The sequence below is a fragment of the Alosa sapidissima genome, chromosome 14 (assembly GCF_018492685.1).
Source record: "Alosa sapidissima isolate fAloSap1 chromosome 14, fAloSap1.pri, whole genome shotgun sequence".
Classification (NCBI taxonomy): domain Eukaryota; kingdom Metazoa; phylum Chordata; class Actinopteri; order Clupeiformes; family Clupeidae; genus Alosa; species Alosa sapidissima.
In genome coordinates this window covers 18,048,279-18,071,269 of record NC_055970.1, presented here as the reverse complement: position 1 = coordinate 18,071,269, position 22,991 = coordinate 18,048,279, and the positions used below count along the sequence as shown (strand labels likewise).

The following is a 22,991-nucleotide window of genomic DNA, read 5'->3' as shown; positions in this document are numbered from 1 at the left end:
CTAAAGCAGTCACATGGTGCACTGCCTATCATTAGACGGGTCAAATTGAAGTCAGTCGCCATGGTGTGTTTAGATTACACTGAAACACATTACTCATCAGGAGAGCTCTCCTGGCTGACCTGCCTCTCTCACATATCTGTAGAAATCCATTAAGCTAATCCTGCACCGAGCTTCACACATTTTTGGATGAAGCCCTTGCACCTTTGATAGATACGTCCCCGCCGAGAGCTTGTCAGCGGGGTTGGGGAGTAACGTTGGTGCCCAGGCCTCGGGTAGCTGGTCTGCTGGCACAGATGGGCTGGAGGTGAGCGGAGTCCCCCCTGGCGTGACCTCACTGGGTTGGCCTGCTCGTTTACGGGCAGCAGAGGCGAGGCGGGGCGATGCGGTGGCGGTGGTGAGCAGCAGTAGCAGCGTTTGCTCGCACAGTTCTCTCCGAAGCAGACAAAATAAAGTGGCCAGATTCAACAGAGACCCTCTTTGTGTCTTTCCCCCCCCCCCCATTAGACTCAATCTCCTCCTCTCAACTTCTCCCCCAAACACCCCCCCCCCCCCCCCCAACCCACCCTTGCCCCCTCCCTCCCCAGCCAGAGGCACACACTGTGCTGTTTATCTTATGGCTGATGACTTCCCTTTCGCTCGCCGGCTTCACTCCCCCCGGAGAGCGCAGGCAGCGTTGTGAGGGGAGCGGAAGGGAGGGTGGAGTGCCCCCCCCCCCCCCCCCCCCTCCCAACCAAATTAAACGCATTTTTCTTCCAAAAGAGCAAAGTGAAACAAACTGTGGCGATTCCCCTACGATTTTCAGATGGGCTTTTAATGATTCATGCACAAATCCTGCCACTCCTAAACTTTTCACCTCACACATGCTTTTTATTTCTCCACCACAGGACCCCTACTTAGAGAAAAGAGAGAGAGAGAGAGAGAGAGAGAGAGAGAGAGAGAGAGAGAGAGAGAGAGAGAGAGAAAGAGAGAGAGAGAGAGAGAGAAAGAGAAAGAAAGAGAGCGGGATAGAGAGAGAGCGGGATAGAGAGAGAGAGAGAGAGAAAGAAAGAGAGCGGGATAGAGAGAGAGAGAGAGAGAGAGAGAGAGAAAGAAAGAGAGCGGGATAGAGAGAGAGAGAGAGAGAGAGAGAGAGAAAGAAAGAGAGCGGGATAGAGAGAGAGAGAGAGAGAGAGAGAGAGAGAGAGAGAGACAAAGAGAGCAACAAAGAGAGCAACAAAGAGAGCAACAGAAAGAGTGGCGATCAGTCGTGTGCTTTTCAGTGGAAAATAAGAGGGTCCTAATTCAATTCTGGGGGAAAGGAACGCAAACGAGGTCGGGACTTCTCAGAGCAGAGTGTGCCATCTCGATGCCTGATAAGGACCGCTGGCGTGTCTGCCTGCCTGCCGCCCGGGCCGAGCAGAGCAGATGCTGGACATAAAGGGCCTTTCACATGAAACCTGAGAGGGTAATTACTCAAAAGGTTAGTGGGTCTGCGGAGCTTTTCTCCTGAGAGTCTCCAACAAAAGGCCTCTAAAACCCACAACTGAACAAATAATCTTAGCGAGAGAGAGAGAGAGAGAACGAGAGAATCATTTTGGCAACATTTAAGTCCGACTCGTTTCTCCAGTCTTGTCAAGGAATCTGTGATGCAGATGGCAAGTAACCGTGTAGAGCCTCCAATTTGGGAATTTAAAGAACAGTAACAAAAACCATGGAAAATAACATCCTGATTGCAAAAAAAAAAAAAAAAGACTTGGAAGTGAAATCAGAAGCCCGACTTCTGTTTAAAGCTTCTGATCTTTTGGAGGTGTGAGCTCCACAGGACTTGGCCCTGAAGCATGTCTCGGAGCCTTGTGAACATGAATCATGCTCGTCGCACATGCCTTCCTATGTGATGAGTAACAGAGTTCCTACAGATGTGTCCTTTCAGGCCCCCCCTGCTCAAACCAGCTCATGTGCAAGTAACAGCTTGGTACACCACCAGCACCCATCACTTACACAGAGTGTGTGTGTGTGTGAGTGTGTGTGTGTGTGTGTGTGGGGGGTGGGGGGGTGGGGGGTTCCAGGACAGGCTTAGTTAAATTGTCTCATAAACGGATGAACAAAATAGGGTCTGATATTTTAAGTACTGCCCCACCATTGGCTTTGGGTTCTGCATGCATACCACTGGACATAACCTTGATCAGAATGGATAGTAGAAAGCAAAGCTCCACTGGACATGACCTTGATCAGAAAGGATAGTATGAAGCAAAGCTCCACTGGACATAACCTTGATCAGAATGGATAGTAGAAAGCAAAGCTCCACTGGACATAACCTTGATCAGAATGGATAGTAGAAAGCAAAGCTCCACTGGACATAACCTTGATCAGAATGGATAGTAGAAAGCAAAGCTCCACTGGACATAACCTTGATCAGAATGGATAGTATGAAGCAAAGCTCCACTGGACATAACCTTGATCAGAATGGATAGTAGAAAGCAAAGCTCCACTGGACATAACCTTGATCAGAATGGATAGTAGAAAGCAAAGCTCCACTGGACATGACCTTGATCAGAATGGATAGTAGAAAGCAAAGCTCCACTGGACATGACCTTGATCAGAATGGATAGTAGAAAGCAAAGCTCCACTGGACATAACCTTGATCAGAATGGATAGTAGAAAGCAAAGCTCCACTGGACATAACCTTGATCAGAATGGATAGTAGAAAGCAAAGCTCCACTGACAGTTTTCTTTGATTATTTCATTCAATCGCTCCATTGATCAAAGCTGATTAGAGGGCTTCTGTTGAGAGCCTTAGCCATGCGAGGCAGGTCATTCTGTCACTTCCGCCTGTAATCACAGACAGAGGGAGATAAAAACAGTTCATAAACACACAATTTGTTCCAGGAGAAACAAACAAAAGGCACTTCCTTCTCCTTTTGGCACAGGCGGCGGTCAGTGGGAAAGCTGCGTTTCTGCGCTCGGAGGGACTGCCCTGCGCTGATAGGCCACAGGGGCCCTATGAGGACAAGCGGAGAGCCAGACGCAGGGGTTATCAGAAGGGGCCAGCCTTTTCCTCAACACAACACCGCTCTCCACACACACACACACACACCGCAAACCCCACCGACAGAGGACACGTCAGGTCTTCCTCCACACACACATACAAACACACACACCACCCCCACGATTGTTTTTCGAGAAGATCGAGAGAGAAAGTGGGACACGCACGTCGTCTCCATCCTGAACGCCTGAGGGAACAAAGTAAGCCACGTCCAAGATAGAGAGAGAGAGAGGCTCAGAACGGTGACTCAAGCCTGGAGAAATTTCCTCAAACCACAAATACAGTTGGCCCCAACACAAGTTATATAAAGAGCGCCCCCCCCCCTTTCTTTGTGAACTTGGCAGCTGTTCCCGCTCCTCTCAGCTGTGGTTCGGAGTGCTGCTTCAAAGCAGGCCGTGTCAAGTACTGCTAAATCTATAGCTGAGAAGTTCAAGAATAATGACGGCTAAGTGTTTTGTTTTTTGTTGTTGTTTCAACACATTTGGTCTCTGCATTTTGCATCATGTATGGTAGCCTTCTTATTTGTTTCAGCAAAGTTGGACGAAAATGCTGGCAGATCAGGTCAGACTATCTAAAATTCTGAAAAACAAGTGTCAACAGTTACCTCTCTGAAAATGGCTACAGCACAAACAGAACTCATAAAACTAGTCTTCAGGGTGTTTCAAGAGGTCTTTTGCTACGTCAAAGTAGTTTGAAAACTGGAAGCTGTCTAAACTCTGAAATAGAACTACAGTACTGTAAAAACATCAACCAACAATAGGTATATTCTCAAATGTATAATTGGGGTCCATGTTATAGAACAAAGAGCACTACTCTTTGGCCTATGTGATCATGTAACATGTTCCGAAAATATCAATTCATTAAAATATATGGATTTGAAAAGTGAGCTAATGCTAATTAGAATATCAACTCCATTCTGTGAAACAAATATAGCTTATTCAGGAGCCCAGTGTAAGCCAGGCAGTGTGATCACATCGTCAGTGAGAAAAGCGAGCCAGCCATTAAATAATAAAAACTGCCTCAATATCGCGCCACGAGCCTTTCCGCTTCAAGGAGGTTCAGCACAAGTGTCTGTTGGAAACACTTGGACACACACACACACACACACACACACACACACTGCGCTCCAGGCGATGTGGAGAGCGTCTCAAACAAAGTGTCTGTGGTGGCGAGCACACGAGCCGGATCATTAGCAGCGCATTGACGGCGGTGCATTCAAGCCTGGGCCCCGTTTGAAAGGTGGCCCCTGTCCCACAGCCGGCCAAGAAAAGGGCCCACTCAACAATAGAGACAACGGCAAAGGAAAACGGCTACGCACCAGCTGTCAAAGTGCAACGTGCTGTTGGGTCCAGGACAGGACAACTTGCCAGGGCCCAATTATTTTGGTGGATGGAGAGAGTGTAAGATGGCGTGAGGAGGGAGGGAGTGCATTTGTGTGTGTGTGTGTGTGTGTGTGTGTGTGTGTGTGTGTGTGTAGAGCAGGTGGTGGTTTGAGCAGTGGGTGGTTTGGGGAGGGTCGGGTGGGATTTCGCCCCCTGATCAGCTGTCACCACTAACACACGCTACAGCTCACCTCTGCCTGTTATGGACTCACATCTGCACCCATTCACTTTCTACTGCTCTCTCTCTCGCTCTCACACACGCACGCGCACAGACTCACACACAGACACACAGACACACACAGACACACACACACACACACGCGCGCTTCAGACACCAGACAAAGAGAACAAACATCTGACAGAGAAGCCACTTTCAGTGGGATACAGGAAACGGTGATTTGCTGCTCTGTAGACACTGACCAAAAACAAACTGCCTCAATATAGTAAACAAAAACCAAAAATATTTCACTCCAGTAAGGACACTCCGTTCTTATTGCTCCCCCCCCCCCCCCCCCCACCACCCCGTCCTCCCATTTTCATCGTCTGTCTGAGATCACAGGCATTTGAGAAAATCTACCTCCACAACGCTGGTTGCATTCAGTAAAGAGCTCTGTTTTTTGTCACAGAGGACTCTCTCCCCTGAGGGGACATCCATCCATCTGCTCAATGAGGAAAAGAAGAAAACACACACACACACACGAACATGGAAAAAAAAAAGACAAAACAGTGAAGAAAGAGAAATAAAACGCCTGAATGAATCAAAAGTGTCATCTCCCACCAAAAATATGAATACAAAAAAAGCCTGATGTGAAACTGCAGGGATGGCCTTGCTGGCTCATTAAACCTCTTTAGTTCTCGACTCTCTCAGTCTTCCTTTCTTCCCCCGTAGCATCGCCAATCTGACAGCACGAGGAATGTGCCATTTTCAAAAACATTTTACTTGGGGAGTGCGGAGAGGAGTGGGGGATGGTTGGTTGGTGTGTGTGTGTGTGTGTGTGTGTGGGGGTGCGGTGTGACAGCGAGGCGGGCTTTGATGTTTAGTGCACACAAAGAATGCCTAATGGACACAGAGGGCCGGCTCAGGTGTCTCTGAGCTGAGGTCATCCCCGTTGTAGCACTCCTCGCGTTGTCCAATTACCTGCAGACAACAGGAGCGCCGGGCCACCTGCGCAGCGAAGCAGATCCACGCATACGAGTCTCGACGTTCCGCAGATGGAGCACGACCGCAGCTGAACAAGAGCTCTGATTGGTGGGAGGCAATTTATAATTTAAATGACACAGCATCAATCGAAATGAAGAGACAACAGGTTAGCAGGATGCAAGAGGTGTAGAAGTGCTCAAGGCTTTCGTAATGTCCCTTTCTTTCTTTTTTTCCTTTTCATACAAGTGTCTAAAGAAAACAAAAACTCTAACAGCCATGAAGCGAGTCATTCTTTTATATCCGTAGCATGACCTATGGAAAATCCCTCTGCGGAAAGTCCCTCTCTTAAATGTTGCAGATTGTGGAGGCAGCAGATCAAAGTCAAGGCAAGGACTTTCGCCTGTGGCCAAGAAACACACTGAATATTACATTATCGCCTCTCTCTCCACAGGTAATGGGAGTTCTCGGAGCAGAGGAAGTGAAGGGCTGCCACAACGCGGGCGTCCTCGGGGGAGCGAGCCCTCCCAAACACACAGGCAGGCATTCTAGTCACGTCCCCGCTGCCAGAGCGTCGGGCCTGCCCGGGCTCCTCCGAGCATGTGGAAGCAATGTGGCAACCCACGAGCGGCGGGAAGCCCACGGGAAGAGGAAGTCGCAGACTCGCTACGGCAGCGCTGCAGCAGCGGCGGCGGTGGCAACAATGCCCCCATTGTGCGCGAGCGGAGCGGAGTGGCGTAGCGTGGTGTGGAGGGGAAGTGAGGTCGGGTGGGACTCTCGGGGAGGGGAAGGCTCTGCCTACACGGCCAGGCAGAGAGAGGAAAAGAGGGGGGGGGGGGGGTGCAAGCGGCAGCCCCACAGCGGAGAATGTGAACTCATCTGTCTTTGCTCCAACAGGCCCGCTATGACTCCATTGCTGTCTGAGCCGCTTTTCTGCTGACTAAACAAGACAGCTGCAGCGAAAATGCATCAGATGAACCACCCGACCGGCACACACGCACTCCCAAACACACACACACACACACACACATTTTAACACCACACAGGGTCAATGTAAACCTTTGCGAAGAACATACCACAGGGCCCCAACCATGGTGGTCTGAACTACTAATGCACAAAGAAGACCCAAGTGCAAAGAGGCCTGGGAGGGAGGGCGATGTCTGACTCTGGATCAGTGAAACCCCTTCACAGAGATATGTAGCTTTGTTACAGTTAAAATGTTGAAATGAGAAACAGTTTCTCTCCAGTCACCTTATCTTGATAGATAACGAAACATGCTTGCCATTAGGCTGAGAGGGCAGCCTGTGATAGCATGCATGCATGAACGACGGGATGGGGCATTCTGTGCAAAGTCCACGTTACTTGATGCTGCTAAGTGCACACTCGAGAGACGATGTCCAGCGTGGATAACAGGCGTCCATACCAGAGGACGCGCCTGTGTTTTGTTTAGGTAACGCAGTGGCACCAGAGTGCTGGCCAAGGCTTCCACCAGGAGCCCAGAAAAGTTTCCTCTGGCACAGGGGTCTGGCTGGCATGAGGAAGAAATGGAGGGAGGGAGGGAGGGAGAGAGAGAAGGAGAAAGGGAGGGAGGAAGAGATGGAGACAGGGAGGGAGGGAGAGAGAGAGGGAGGCAGGTGGCTGCTTATGCCAGGCCTCACACGTCTCTGCCCAGATGACTGAACAAAGAGCTCTTCACTCACTCCTTCTTACTCTCTCCCTCTCTCTTTCTTTCTTACTCTCTCCCTCTCTGTCTCTTTCTCTCCTTGGCTGCATTCAGCTATTGTTAGCCTCCCCCATTGTTTTAATATGTCAAGTAGTCCTCATCTGCTGATTTATGCCAGCCAGACACACACACATACACAAACACAAGAAGGATAAAAAAAAAAAAGTTTGATAATGTGGCCTGTCACTTCTCACATTCAAAGGCCCCACAGCTACCCCATTTTGACCACAACAGACTTGTTGGACACAGCGCAGAGCCATTGTGTCACAAGCGCTGCCATCTCAGTGGATCTCCACGGGCCGGGCACAATGCCCCATTATCATGCGTGCACGAAATTCATTACCTAAGCTCCGGACAAGGGTGTTGGGTTCAGCGCTTTACAGCCAGGGGCTTAAACCCCTCCAGTGCTGCTAATAAAATCATATTTCATATCTTGATCCTGCGTGCCTATCGCTTTACACGTAACAGCAAGTGGGCAGGGGTGTGTGTGTGTGTGTGTGTGTGTGTGTGTATATGTATGTGAGTATGAGAGTATGTGGGTGTGTGTGAGTGTAATGGGACACACACACACACACACACACACACAAGAGTGAGGCCGTGGCCAAATCGCACTCGAAGCAGCGGGTGCTCGCTTCGCAGCGGCCCGCTTTTCAAGTGACACCAGCAGATTATGTGGGAGGAGATTGGGGGAACAATGAGGGCCGAGTGAAACCCTAATCCCGTGTGCGGCGGGGACCCTGCCGATGGGACGCCAGTGACAGCCATGCTTTATGCGCTTCTCTCGCGCCAAAGTGCCCCGTGAATGCTAGCTCTTATTTCGCTTTACAACGGCGCGCCCAGCCAGCCAGTGGATGGAGCAACACACACACACACACACACACACACACACACACACACACACACCATTAAACCCCAAATTCTTTAATCTCAGGTTACAGATCGTAAACCGTTATCACTGCATTCTTGATCCATTGATGGTTATGGGACAGTAGCAGGGTGGATGGCATTAAAGGAAGTAAGCGCAGCTCCAGCGCAGAGCAGACCTCCCGAAGGGGTTCCTGTTCAACAGGTAGCGCACGCCGTGCTGGACCTCCAGAGAGGGCTTGGCTGGGGCTTAACAGACAAACGGTGCCTGCTGGAAGAGCCTAATGAAACTTTAATCAAAAACAAACAAGCAAGCCAGTGGGAAGAGACAGTGAAAAGAAAGGAGGTGAAATCTACTCCCTCTCTCCGTAACCGAGTAACCACACGGGGAAAAGACACAGGGAATAGCGGGGCATAGCAGAGGCCAGGGAGCAGACGGACCAAGGAGGAGGTGAAATCCATTTAGAGTGAAAACATTCCACATCCATGTCCACTATTTATAAAGTGAGAGCATAAACAATGTATAATTGTTAATAAGTGTACAAACTTAAAAAATATACAGCAGCCGCTGTTAAAGGACAACATACAGTATCAAACAGGAGTCTCAGCAGGCTTCTCAAAATGATCCTGCCAGATGAACTGCAGCCACACTCTGGAACATCCCTGGCATTCCACTAAATTAATGCTACAGCAGACAGCCTCACATTTCACTCACTTACTGTCCTTCTCTCATCATGAGAGAAGCACACAGTGGATCTAAAACAAAAACGTCACACACACAAAAAAAAATTGAACAACTATAAATGAAAATCATGGAATAAAAAGGAAAGTTAACAGCGGGGGAACAGAGTTACAACACTGTCACACTCTTCCTGCAGGGCCCTCGACACGGAAAGGTCAAAGCCAGTCAGAATGCTTTCCTAATTACAGTATTCAGCCCCAGCTATAGAGCACAGCTCCAGAGAGCGAGAGAGAGAGAGAGAACGGAACGTGTGATAAAGACAAGAAACGGGAAGGCCGAGACATCGCTGCGAATCACAAGATGAAGATAAAAGCGAGCCAGACGGATATGGAGGCAGAGGGAGAGTAAAAGGCGCGTGGAGCGACCGGCGTCTTCATCTCAGTCCCCTCAGGCAGCACAGCGGGCGTCGCGCATCACACCGCAGAAAAGAGAAGGGGAGAGAGAGAGAGAGAGAGAGAGAAAGAGAAGAAAAAAAAAACAACAGCCAGCTCTTCCACATCACAGCACACAAGTCACAGCTCCAGGAGGTTCCTTTCATGCAGGCACTGGGGGTGAGAGAGACGTCTGCTTCCACCCAACTCCAACCCTGGGCACGGGCGGCGCAGAGAGGCCAGCTGAACTGCACAAAAGCGTCAGCAAACAAAACCGCCGGGAAAAACAACCATGACAATGGCCACAGACAGAGAAGGGGGCAACCCTCCCTTGAGAGAGAGATTCGGACGTGGATAGAAAGATGGGAGGGTTTTTTATCGAGGTTAAGGGTTGGTCGAGTTTGCTTACGCCTGCACTGTCTGGGCGTGCCAACGGCGGGCTATAGCTCTCTGAAGTTGCTTGAGGGCGCGCCACAGGAGGTGGCATCGCCTACAAGCTGGCACGGCTCCTGGAAAGCCATTCTGGGTCTGCTTTTGAAATGGCACCGCCGCCCGCAGCTGCTCTCTCAATCTGACCGCGACGAAAAACGTCGACGGTCGGCTGGCTGCTTATTAAAAATCCCCCCCGAACTATTAAAAGCACTCCGGTGGGACGCGGTGCCGCTGATTAGGCACCCCGCGATGTTTTCAAGCCACTCACCAGCTCCTTTCAAGAGGCCACAAGGAACAAAAGGGCCAAAATTAGACCCACAAAGATGATGCAGGAACCAAAACAAAAGAGAGAGCGAGAGAGAGAGAGAGAGAGAGAGATGACATTCAAAGAATACACGCCCGTAAGAATGATTGTGCAAAGCTCGAGATCCGACAAGAGAGCGGAGTCGTCCACAATGGCAACTTGGCACGGAGAGTCGAGATAGGTGACACAAGACGTTGTCCTCTTCTAATGAACCAATTAAATCCCATCAGAAAGTCTATTACACACCCCCTCAGACAGCAATCAGGAGATAACCCATCATTAGTGCACTCATGCGCACAATAAGACTGATGGCTGGGGGCTGGAGAGGCGACGGGGGGGGGGGGGGGGGCTGGGGGGTGCTGAGAGGGGGGTCCCCGGGGAAGGGCACAGGCCCTGAGGCCAGCCTGGCTACTCTTGCCACTGCCCTCCTAAGTGCCAGGCCACCATGCCATTACAGCGTCCCGCTAAGGTCCTACTGTAGGGATCAGACAAGCAAGTGTTCCCCTCCCCCCCCTCCCTCTCTCTCTTTCTCTCTCATAGCCTGCCGTTTCACATGTCTCTACAAAACCTGCCAAAGGCTTCAAGCTTCAAGAACGTGCTTCAAGAACGTGGTCTGGTAAAAAAAAAATAGAGAAAAGAGGAGAAAAGGAAAGATGGAAGGGGAAAAAAGCAGAGAAATTCTGGAGAAAATGCTCAGTGCCCCCGCTGTTCCGAGTGAGCTGTCAGAGGTGGTGTCGATACCCAGGGCTGTCTTTGAATCCACACAGCTTTGAACTACACACACATTTCGAAGCACAGCAAAAAATAGCTGATGTTTGGAGAGACTTCACCTCAGCTCTGCCACTGAACATTAGCTACTGACTGGAGACAGCCGCCGAATTAGTTCGCTAGCTTGACATATGAGTGGTGGTGTCCACTGTGGACTCTTCAGTTCAAAGCCTGCGTGGAGAAGACTTCAGTTTCACACAACTGTGCAAAATGAAGTCAGATTTCATGCAAACAATAATGATTTAGGGTGCAGACTGTGGGGGGAAACCCAAATATTGAGACTCAACCACATAACCAACACGCAAGTGAGCATTGCCACTGTTTTCAATTATGCTGTTTTCAAAGAACTACTGCAGAAATCAGCGGTGATCAGGGGAAAAAAAAAAAAAAAAAAAAAAAAGTAGTAGTCCAAGCCCAATGCCTTGACTCATCTCCATCACACCATCTATGTGCCAAGCATCAGCGGTGAGCCCGGCTCAGTAAACACTCTGGAGCCCTCGACCGCCATCACCACAGCTTTAGAGGCTCACTTTATTAGATCCAGGCCGCCCCTGAATGCTTAACACGCAGTCCAATTTCTCTTGACAAAACTCAACGTGCCAGATTTCTCTAATAACTGGGGCTCATAAATAGAGCAAGCAAGGGGAGGCAAAGTCGTGAAAATGACCAAAACAAAAGGGGGGGAGGCGGATGGACGCAGGGGTAAATAAATTCTCAACCCACACACACACACACGTGTGCGCTCTACGAACCTGGAGAGCAGACCCAAGCTTCCTGTTTTTCCTTCCACGAGTGATACATCGAATTAAGACGAAAAAAAAAAAACAAGAACGATCTCTAGGCCATTAAGTGCTGTGTCTTTTTTTTCCACTCCAGCAGAAATATCAGAAAGCTGCGAGTTTCCTCCACCTGGGGAATAGTGGTTCGGGTTATTTTAAGAATCTTTACGGCGTAAAAACCCATCTTGCAAACGTTATATAACTTAAGCTGTTTGGATTTCTCCTCTCTCGCTCTCTCACTCTTTCCTTCCTTCCTTCCCTCTCCCTTCTTTTCAAACAGCTTACATATATTTCTTCAGTCTTGGCAACCAGAAGGCATGATTTACAAAAGGTGTACCCTTGAAAAAAAGACACTATGAGACTGTGTGTGTGTGTGGTGTGTGTTCTGCCTCTGAGGGCTGCTTCTTCTGCCATGGTTACTTTCAGTCAAGCACTGTATTGTAAGAAGCATGTGTACGTGCATATCTGTGTGTCTGTGTGTGTGTGTGTGTGTGTGTGTGTGTGTAGAAGTGGAGATCACCGCACTCAGCAATTTGTTCTGCTTAATGGCATTTGCATCTGCGCTGCATGTGCTCCTGGATCCTTCTCTCTGTGTTCCCACAGAGCAGGAATAAAACAACTCCTCCACAGCGCCAGCCAGCAGCCTCTCTCTCTCGCCGGCTTAAACAGACACACCAACACCCAGACCCCATCTCAGGCACACTACAAACAAGATCTGATTTGTATGCTATTTATTTGAGCTTTCCTATATGCTTGACTGTTTAGACGTGACAAAAAAAATGCATTTTCTATTTGTTGTTACAGTACATGCTATATATCTATAGATTTAGATGGTCTCAGGTGGGAAGAGAGCAGAACATAACAATATTTGGCCCCTCAGTCTTTGTACTGCTTTTGTATAGGCAGGAGGGGAGGGAAGTTCAAGTCACTTCTATAGTCATTCACTTCTATAGCACCACCTATTGGTGTGTTTTGGTCCTGCAACCCAGACAAACAGACAGCATGGTCTGGCTGGAGCCAGTCAGCCAGAGCTACTGTATATGCCTGTGTACAATGGAGCTATATGGCCGCCGTCAACACTGGGCGAGGGTAGGGTGCAGCAGTCCTCCAACCCAGGCGAGCTCTCATTAACCTGGATATTTAATCCTCTGGCTTTATGGGTGAAAAGGGGCCAAGGAATGAGACAGCAAACAAAGGCATACTGAGGGAATCCTAAACGCCACCCCCCCCCCTCCGCAAGCCTCCCCGTCTCCCAGAGTTTCCCCCAAACAGAATTCTTAATGTGAACAACACACCCTGCGAGGCAGTGCTTCAGGAGAGCAGCGAAGTCTGAAATCTAGGTCACCCTGGAGAGAGGGCTAGGGAGCGTGGGTGAACACCAAGACGAAGACGAAGACGGGAGGAGGAAGAGCACAGAGCGGAGGGGACTCGTCAATACATTCCAGGAGAAAGAAGAGAAGCGATGGAAGATGTGGGGTGCGTGGTGGTGGTGCTGGTGGTCTGTGTGTGTCTGTATGTGTGTGGTTATGTGTGTGTGTGTATGTGTGTGTGTGTGTGTGTGTGTATGTGTGTGTGTGTGTGTGTGTGTGTGCGCTTGTGTTTGTGGTGGGGGTAATGTTACATGATTTCCACAAGGCCTGCTTTATGGCGGATTGAAAACAGAGAGATGGAGAAAGAAAGAGATAGAGGGAAAGGGAGAGAGAGAGAGAAAGAAAGAGATAGAGGGAAAGGGAGAGAGAGAGAGAGAAAGTGAAAGAAAGGAAAATACACAGTCCGCCAAGGGTGGTTGGGTATAACTCATGAGTCAGTGGCCACACAAACATGTACAGACACACAAACACACACACACACACACACACAGATAGAGAAAAGGGCACCAAGACACAAAGCTGGTGGAAGATTTGGCACCGTAGCTCCTTCCCAGAGCTCATTCCACTGCTGATTCATCCGAGGGGTGCCTCACCGCGACATCTGTCCCTGCAATGATCACATCCTCTCCCTGGGAATCACATCATACTCAGGAAAAAAAAAAAACAGCCATCTCAGAAGTGGAGAGTTAACTGCACTTATATTGTGGTGGCAGGATCCAATGCAGAAGAAGTAGAAGAAGAAAAAGAGGAGAAGAGGAAGAAAAGGTTGAAAAAGAAGAAGCAGAAACGCTGTAACACAAAACAAATGTTTTCATAAACCTCTCACCACTGAATCAGCATTATTCATCCGGGCCCTTGGCAGCGTGACACAGACGACTTCAAAAACGCTGCTTCTACGCAGCTGCTTCGCTTTGTGGTTTCCACGGAGTTTGATGTTGCCCAGGCCCTTAACCCCGGCGACACAACTGCTGGCGGAACCGCGCACACATCAAATGCTCGAGTCATCTGCGCGGCCCTATGCAATCATACTTTCCCCGACCTCATCTACTCCCGGTATATAGCTCTGCTTCCACCAACAGTTTATCTTCCGACATCTTTGGCTCGTTTCAGAGTGACATCTCACCTACTTTTTCCCCACCCCAGCAGTATTCTAAATGGATTCTAAATGGCTCACACCGAGGCGTGTTCTGATTTTAATAGAGCACGCGACAAACACGGTATCAGCTGTAAACAGCCGAGAAACTACGGTGCCGACTTTACTGCCAGCAGAGATCTGAGGACACAACAGCACTGAAGTCAAAAATCTCCACCATCCAATCAAATGTGGCTTTGCCTCCTCCAGATCATATGAGGAACATCACAGAGGTTCCTCACCATGAATCACGGGAGCGCATAACTTGGCTAAGTGCAGGAGGCGCGTCAAAAGAAAGCCGATCAAGCTTATCAGGTGGCAACCTTTCCACAGAGGGGAATAAAAAAAAAAAATAAAAAAATAAAAAAAAACTTTCCCAAAAACACTGAGAGAGATATTTCCTTTTCTGCTGAATACACAGAAAGGGAGAGGCAGGGCCATCTTTGCTAAAGGAAGGCCAGCAGTGTTTGATTTACTGGGTGCATTCTTTTATCAACAAGTATATTTTTAGTCTACGCCTCAGGATTCTAAAAAAGTTTTCAAAATTCCTGATTTTTACCCAAACTAAGGCAGCAGTGCACATCATATCAAAAGCCATGACAGTAGTTGAGGGAATGCATGACAAGGGAGCGTCAAACACAATGTAAGACATCAAACAGACAGCACTTCTATCTGTCAGAGACAGAGACATAGCTTTATGATATTAGTTAAGTATTACTTTGTGCAATCATGCTTGTGCGTGTGGGACACACTAATCACAGTGACTATGTTCGAGGGACACTAAAAGCTGGATACGGATCTGATCATTGAATTTCCTATATAGGGAGGGGAACAAAGCCACACTCGAGTCTTTGAAGCCAAGAAATAAATTGCTCTGGAGAGGGAGATGAGTGCATTTGGGTGCAGTAATACCCTACATTAGAAAAAAGAGACCTGCCAGAGGAATTAATGACGTAGGTGGAGTTTAACACAGAGGAGAGTCAGCGCTATTTCAGTGGTTACTGTCCACCACAACGAGCAGTGGGACATCAGGCCCAGAGCACAGTCATCAAGACAGGAGGGGAGAGAGAGAGAGAGAGAGATGGAGGAATGAGGGAGGGAGGAACAGAGGTAGAGAGGTAGGAATATAGCCAAAAAGAAAGAAAGTGATGGAGGTGAGATGTAAGTTTTGCATATAGCCTCAGCAATATGGGCAGGTCTACCCCCAGAGAGGCAAGCTTCTGAGGAGAGACCAGCCTACCACACACACACACACACACACACACACACACACACACACACACACACACACACACACACACACACACACACACACACACACACTCTGAAACCTGAGGGGACACCACAGGGTAGAGCACAAGCAAAAGGTAATATCTCTGTGAACAAATGCAAGAGCCAGAACTGGCACCGGTACAAGCCCAAAACAAACATCTGACCTTTGGGCAATAAACACACAAGCTTGGGCCACAGTTACAGGCTGTTCTTGTAAGCACAGGAGAACAAAATATTGAGAACCGGAGAGCAAGCCAAACAGAGAGAGGAGGTCTGGCAGCCAGAATGCCCCAAAGCCAGTTTTAGCTGGAAGGCTCGGCAGCATCACGGCTAATATGCAGCCACTTGGAACAAAGACAACTAAATCATGAGCTTAAAACATGTCCTACTGACGAGCTCTCACACCTTTAGCACAAGAAACGAACATCCATGATGGGTACACACATGGGAGGAGATAACGACAACGATGACTGCCAACGTCATGACAGTCTCATGATAAACTCGAAAGCGATACAGACGTGGGGGCCTTAAGAATTCAGTTTAACTACCGACGCTTTGAAATGGTTTTCGATTCAAACACAGGCTGCTGTCATCAGCCCCACTGGCACGGTTAACAGCACGGAGATGGGCTGATGGCTCCCTGTGACAGATATCAAAGACACGGAGAGCAGGAGAGGGAGGGAGGGAGGGGGGGGTCTGTCCTGCAGGAGTCCAATTGTTCTGGGTTTCTTCATTTCCTGAATCGGCTGCTCCTCACAGCTGGCAGGAAGCAGAAGCTGCCTTTACAATAGCTCACCACCCCCAGAAAAAACACTGTACCATGTGTGCATTGTCTGCATGTGTGTGATTGACTGTAAGAGTGTGTGTGTGTGTCTGTCTGTGATTGAGTAGGAGTGTGTGTGTGTGTGTGTGTGTGTGTGTGTGTGTGTGTGTGTGTGTGTGTGATGTGGTGATTTCTGTAAGGGGTGGATTACGTCTGCTGCTCATTTCTGGCTCATCTTCAGTGGAGGTCTCTGCGCTGTGCCGACCAGTGCTCTGCTGCTCCGCACCAGTCATGTGTTCACATCCCACATCACAGACGGGCTGCTTTTTTCCCCGCGCCTCTTAAATTAACTCTCCCCTTCTTCAAATAGCGGAGAGCCTGCCAATCAAGCCGCAATCTGGCCTCATTTACATAGTGCTGTTGTACTGGTAACTGCCCACAATCCAATGAGAGCAAACAACAGGAAGATGGTTTCCATATGTTCAAGTGGGGAGTAGACTTTCTTTTTCTTTCTATTTTGGGGGGGGGGGGGGGGGGTTTAAACGAAACCATGAATTTGCGCCTTGAAGTCCTGTAGGGATGCTCTTCTCTCTCTCCAGAGACAGTACGCAATTTCTTCAACATGAAACCACTCGCAAATAGATTTCAGGGCGGGTTTGATGAACTAGGGAGGCTGACCGTGCAAACAGTGTGAAGGGAGAAAGAGCTCTAATGTTCACTCAAGGGCATATCATGTTATTGATAATTCCACACTCTCAGACACACATACGCCAGGCTCCAGCAAACATTAGGCAGCCGCATCAATACCATAATGTGCTTGTCTTTCATAATTGATGAAAATCTCATGAGCGAATGTTTGGCTTTCAGGGCTGCCTGCAATGCTCTTAAGAGCATGAAGCTGTGTGTTCGTTCGTTCGTTCTCTCTCTCTCTCTCTCTCTCTCTCTCTCGTATGTGACATGAATCCGACAGCCAGAAACTCCAGTCTACCAAGTCTAACACTTCAATGGATGCTTTTCTAGTAAATATTTATGAGCACTCTTGACAACCATTATGTAATTAATGTATGCAATGTATTACAGCAAAATGTTGATCCGACTACAAGCCACAGCACAGAGTGTTCGAGAATTGTGTGTGTGTGTGTGTGTGTGTGTGTGTGTGTGTCTGTAGAGTGTGTCTCTGTGTGTGTGTGTGGTTATTCAACGCCCAGGTGCAGAGCAATTTTAGCAAACACCCAAACACTCCACTTTAATGACTGCTTAGCACCTTGCCATGAGAGCTCACTGACATACTAAACATATGCCATCATGACTATTTTAGCTTCTTCTTGGTTTTAATGAGGAAACATCCGTGGCACACTGAGAGCAATCACTGCAGACCGGAGCTGTGACGTGACCTGGATGGGAATGAGACGAGGCGCGAACCCGCACCGTCACCGTCTCTGCTTGGGGATCACAGGAGGTGACAGTGAATGTGATAAATGTGGATTGCGCCGGTAAGGAGTGCAACTGCAGAATCACGACTGGAACAGATGATTTGCAGCAAGAAGCGAGTTTTTGTTTTAGAGGTTAGGTGCATCACGTCACCCCCACCCTTATGTTAAGGGCCACAGAGGGTCTATGTGTGTGTGTGTGTGTGTGTGTGTGTGTGTGTGTGTGTGTGTGTGTGTGTGTGTGTGTGTGTGTGTGTGTGTATTGTGAGGGGTGGTGCTGACATTTGTATGCCATCTCTGCAGGGCTGGAGGTGACCTTCAGTGAGGTCCTCCGCGCGAGCAGTCAGGTCGAGGGCTGAAGGTGGGCCTGCCATCCCCAGATGACTCATGGAGAGAAGGTGTTGAAGGGGCTGCATTAGGTACCAGCTATTCCACCACACTCCGTAATGCACTTGCAATATGCTGGGACTCACTCTGGAGAAGAAGAAGGAGCACATGCCCTTTTCAACTATTTGTGGAAAGACTTGCTTTATACATTACCGGAAAATGAGGGGGGTGGGGGTGGTGGGATTGACTGGTGGGCCATTGGCGCAGCACTCTGATGCACTTGAAATTATTTTCACAGGTGTAGCGTTCACATCACTTCCCTTGTCCTCGCTGGCGTATTTCACTTGTTTATCTGTTTACGGTTGTGCTGACACACTGCATCACAGCGTTCCATTATGGCAGCCATGTAAATCATCTGTGTCATACATGGGGAGATATTGACAAAGCATTCCAATACCATAAATCACAGAGACAACCTCAAAAGCTCCTCCGCCCCATCTCCTCCACTCAGGACCGCCCTGTGCAAGGCACTGCAAACACATTAGGAAGAAGAGGGGCGAATAACACGCCCCTAGGGAAGCTGGCTGTGAACTGACAATAATATAAGATGCAGTTAGTGCCGTTTTCTTTTTCTCTCTCTCTCTCTCTCTCTCTCTGCTTTAGACGGCTGTGTGATGCTCTCTTGTGAACATTCTTTTATCCCCTCAAACAGGGTTTGCAGATTTTCTGCCTCTCAGAAATGCCACAGATGTGCTCCTTTAATTCCCCATGGTCCCAGTTTTGACTTGAATTTGACTGTTTGTGTGGAGAACCTATGGTACATTCTGGACTTCTGGTAATGATTTAGTAATGCTAGTCTCAAGTGTTGATTCCTTGTATTTATTTATTTGTTTTGTTTGTTTGTTTACTGTGTATTTCATATTGAGTTGGGGGAATAGGGGACAGGAGGCATAAGGCTCAATACTTTCTTTAGGGGGCATGTGTTTAAAAAAAAAAAAAAAAAAAAAAATATATATATATATATCTACATATACATATAACATATATATATATATATATATGTTAGGATTACTGATCTGTTTGCATGAAAGGGGTCAGCTTTGGGTATTTTCTTTCCTTTCCCCCCCAACAGCAACCATGAGCGGCACAGAGGCACCTCGATGGATTTAAATTATGGATTTCCACACTGTAACTCTAGCTTGCAGCCAAGATTAGGAGGATGCCAGCAGCCTCAGAGAGAAATAGTGAACGCCACTTATATGTAATGGAAACAGTGTAGCATCAAGCTCAATGGAGGCAATGCAGAATTTGGAGAGCCAGTAATTAGTTTTAAAAAAAATGTAGAAACCCGCTAGTTAGAAGGGAAATGCATGCAGGTGCGCATGTCATTTCAAACGCTATTGAATCTGGCAGTAAGCCTCATCACTGCCACTGTGTGTGTGTGTGTGAGAGAGAGAGTGTGGCTACTGTACGCACCGAGGACATTGCCTGAGGGTACCTGTTCCAGCTCCTCCAGCTCGCGGCCCATCAGCAGGTACAGGCTGTCCAGACTGCAGCAAGCCAGGTGGGGCACAGCAGGCAGGGGATCGGCCGCCGAACTGCCCTCTGGCAGCTGCCACACAGAGGGACAGAGGGACAGACAGAGAGAGAGAGAAAGAGAGAGAGAGAGAGAGAGAGAGAAACACAGGCACATTAGTAGTCCACCACAAACCAAACCAAAAGAGACGGCAGCTTCCAGTAAGTCTTACCCACACTGCATCACTGCCTCATCAGCTTGTTTTACCCCGGCAATAAAAGAGAGAAAGCCCTGTGGGGTGGTGTGTGTGTGTGTGTGTGTGTTGGGGTGGAGGTTGGGGGCACAGGAGGGGGGACGAGAGGAGAGGAAAAGACACTTTTTATGACAGCCCACTATTAATCAGCAGCGGTGACGCATCCACCACACCAGCCACCCTTCTTCCTCCTCCTCCTCCTCCTCTTCCTCCTCCTTCACCAGCAGCAGGGTACGGAGGAGTTAGCCAGAGGAGGAAAAGCACGCTGACAGATAGTCCGGTGACAAAGTCATTTCTTTTCTGGGCAGCGTCCAGTCAGGGCTTGCTCATATTTCTGCCCAGCGTGAGCCACCGACTCGGCCTCCTGCGGGAGACCGCCCCCATCCTTCATGGCTCTCCGCTCAGCTCTCGAGACAGGCCAGGGGACCAACAATGCCACTGGCTATCAGGTGCCCAGCGCTCACACAGCGCTTTCGAGAAGAGGCGCTTGTGGGCTAAAATGAGACTCCATTTGTTCCCTTTCAAATACAGCAATTACATACAAGAGAAATACACATCTACAGGCTGCTGGAGGTAACATAATTAGCTTCCACTGAATGAAGGAGAGAAGGGAAAAAAAGTTGAAGGGATGTCTAATGGGGGATAATGACATGTCTGTGTTTCTAAAGGTCCAGGTGATTAAAGGGCTTTAAGCATGTCAGCCATGCTAAAACCTGTCAAAACTAAACTGCCTCTGGGAGTGGGGTGGGTATTCTCATTCTCTAACATTACATTCAATAACTAATTCCCAAAATCCACGCCATTTTCATCCCAAACTCATTTTTGTTTCAGCTGTGTATGTTAAGAGTGGTGTGATCTGGCCGTCAAGGAGAGAGAGGGGAGTGGAGAGGGAGTGTGTGTGTGTGTGTGTGTGTGTGTGTGTGTGAGAGAGAGTGTGCACGTACCGTCCTTAGCGCCTGTGTCGGGTCATACTTGGGGCCGAGCACAAACACTTTCTGACCTCTGCGGACCGTGCCGCTGTACACTCTGGCGAAGGCTACAAAGTGCTCTCTGCCCTCGTCCTCAGCGGCGGGGGCAGTGGTGGCTGGCGCACCACTCACGTCCAGAGCCTCCATCTGAGCCGACAGGTCACCGCCACCTGCAGAAGTGACGGATGGAGGAAGGAAGAGAAGGAGAGAGAGGGAGTAAGGGAAGGAGAGAGAGAAGGAGAGAGTTCAACAGATACTAGGTGCACATGCACAGACTGGACCTATCTGGACGAGTCTTGATGGCTTTTGGGAAGTGCACGCAGAGCAATACATCCAAAAATGTTCACAAATATCTAGACATAAACACGCACACACTCCCACACAGACAAATGCACATCTACAAAGCCAGGCAGCCACAGTGATTCTCAAGTAGCCAGATATGCAGGCAAACACAGACATAAACATAAAGCCATTCGTTGTTGTTGATGCCACTTTTTAATGGTGCCACTTTCACAAGTGGGCTGAACAGTGCTAATGTCATGAGTAGGAGGCGACGACTGCTAAATCTCTTATTCAACACAAGGGACTCCTCTCATATTAACCAGAGGAGACATAACAGATTAGATGAGACAAAATGTTTTTGTTTTTTTCAACACCAGACATACAGTCATAGGCACCTACTGTATTAAAAATCACAAAGGAATGGCCATCTTTAATATGTTCTGTCCATGCTGCTCTACAGTGCAGTAAGAGGCTATGTGGAACAATTTCATATAAAAGTACAGCACTTCTCACTTAGCTCTTGAAAAGAAAATAAATACTTGGGGAAGGGGGGGGGGGGGGGGGGGGGGGTGGGGACTAGGGTATGGGTTAAAGTCAATCACAGTGTGCACTCGGACTGGCGAGGACGCAATTGCACCCACGTTTGCTCTTCAAATGATGGAACGTCTTACGGTGCAATTATCATGGCAGGGACCGCCCTTGATGAACCCTGTGGTTCACATCAGCATCTGCTGTGTGCTCTGCAGCCCATCTGAATCTTAATGCCTTTCTGTCTATGTGGGGGTGGTGTGTATGTATGTGTAGTGTAGTGTGGTGTGGTGTGGTGTGGTGTGGTGTGGTGTGGTGTGGTGTGGTGTGGTGTGTGTGTGTGTGTGTGGTGTAGTGTGGGTCTTCTGCATAATGGGGGACAAAAGAAGAATCCAAGGTTTGAATCAGAAAGGAAATGAGAGAGAGAGATGGAGGGAGCACAGACCAATGCACATGGTGATAAGAGAGGGAGAAAGAAAAGAAGAAAAGAAGAATGGCAGGACAGACGTGGACAGACGTGGAGGGAGAACAAGAGAGAGCAGGGAAGAGAAACTGGGAGGTGGCGCAAAGAGTAAAGATAGAGAGAGAGAGTATGTGTGTGTGTGTGTGTGTGTGTATGAGAGAGAGAAAGATGAGAGAAAGACTGTGTGTGTAAGAGTGAAAGAGTGGAAAGAGAGAGAGAGAGAGAGAGAGAGAGAGAGAGAGTATATATGTATATGTGTGTGTGTGTGTGTGTGTGTGTGTGTGTGTGTGTGTGTGTGTGTGTGTGTGTGTGTGTGTGTGTGTGTGTGTGTGTGTGTGTGTGTGTGTGTGTGTGTAAGAAAATGGAGTGAAAAAGAGTTTGTGTGTGTGTGTGTGTGTGTGTGTGTGTAAGAGAAGAGAGAGATACAGTGTGTGAGTGAGGAGAGCGGTTCCTGAGAGCCCTTGCCTGTAATGCTCTCCCCAGCAGACGGAGCGTTCTGTGCAGTGGCACCAGCGTGGGCTGGCTCTGGGCTCTCTGCGCCCTGATTGGCTGCCAGCCTCTCAGCATGTCTCTGTCTCGCCAGCTCTCGACGCTGGGCAATCTCCTCTTGTGTCAATGGCCTGGACCAAGTAATGGAGAGAGAGAGAGAGAGAGAGAGAGAGAGAGAGAGAGAGAGAGAGAGAGAGAGAGAGAGAGAGAGAGAGAGAGGGAGGGAGAGAGAGAGAAAGAGAAGTGCACAGCAGTGTGTCATTAAAGCGCTCCCAAACACTCACACAGTCAACTGCAGGAACAAGAAAGAGAAAAAAAAAAACACCATAAGCAGCAAATGATGGGAACCACATGAAAATGACTCCAAGGCCGAGTGCATCTATCACTCTGCTATTTTCCCTTCTCTGTCCGTCCATCCCTCCACCTCTTCTCCTCTCCCTTCCTCTCTCCCTCCACCACTCTCTGTCTGAGAAGTGACGCCGTCTCTGCATCAGTATTGACAGTGCAGTCACTCTGGAGAGGCATCTTTCTCAGCAGTTCAACAATAAGAGATAGCATTCCTTTGAAATGAGAATCCAAGAGAAACATTTCACTTTGGGCACGCTGCGTGGGAGTATGAAAAACAACATTTAGGGAATGTGTCATAACTCATACAAATCCAACTTAATTAGGG

The 22,991-nt window shown here is 48.7% G+C and overlaps 1 protein-coding gene across 5 annotated transcripts in view; it reads right to left on the bottom strand.

The window, feature by feature from the left end:
* Positions 1-22,991, bottom strand: part of efl1 (elongation factor like GTPase 1) — a 73,524-nt gene that overhangs the window by 31,061 nt on the left and 19,472 nt on the right. For all 5 annotated transcript variants that reach the window (XR_006022345.1, XM_042061875.1, XM_042061877.1 and 2 more), the window contains exons 13-15: positions 22,295-22,449; positions 20,533-20,726; positions 19,296-19,431 (exon numbers count right to left, since the gene is read on the bottom strand). Coding sequence is in view for 4 of the 5 variants with exons in the window: in XM_042061875.1 (XP_041917809.1) it covers positions 19,296-19,431; positions 20,533-20,726; positions 22,295-22,449 (485 nt within the window). In the remaining variant the exon portion in view is untranslated. The remainder of the gene's footprint in view (positions 1-19,295; positions 19,432-20,532; positions 20,727-22,294; positions 22,450-22,991) is intronic.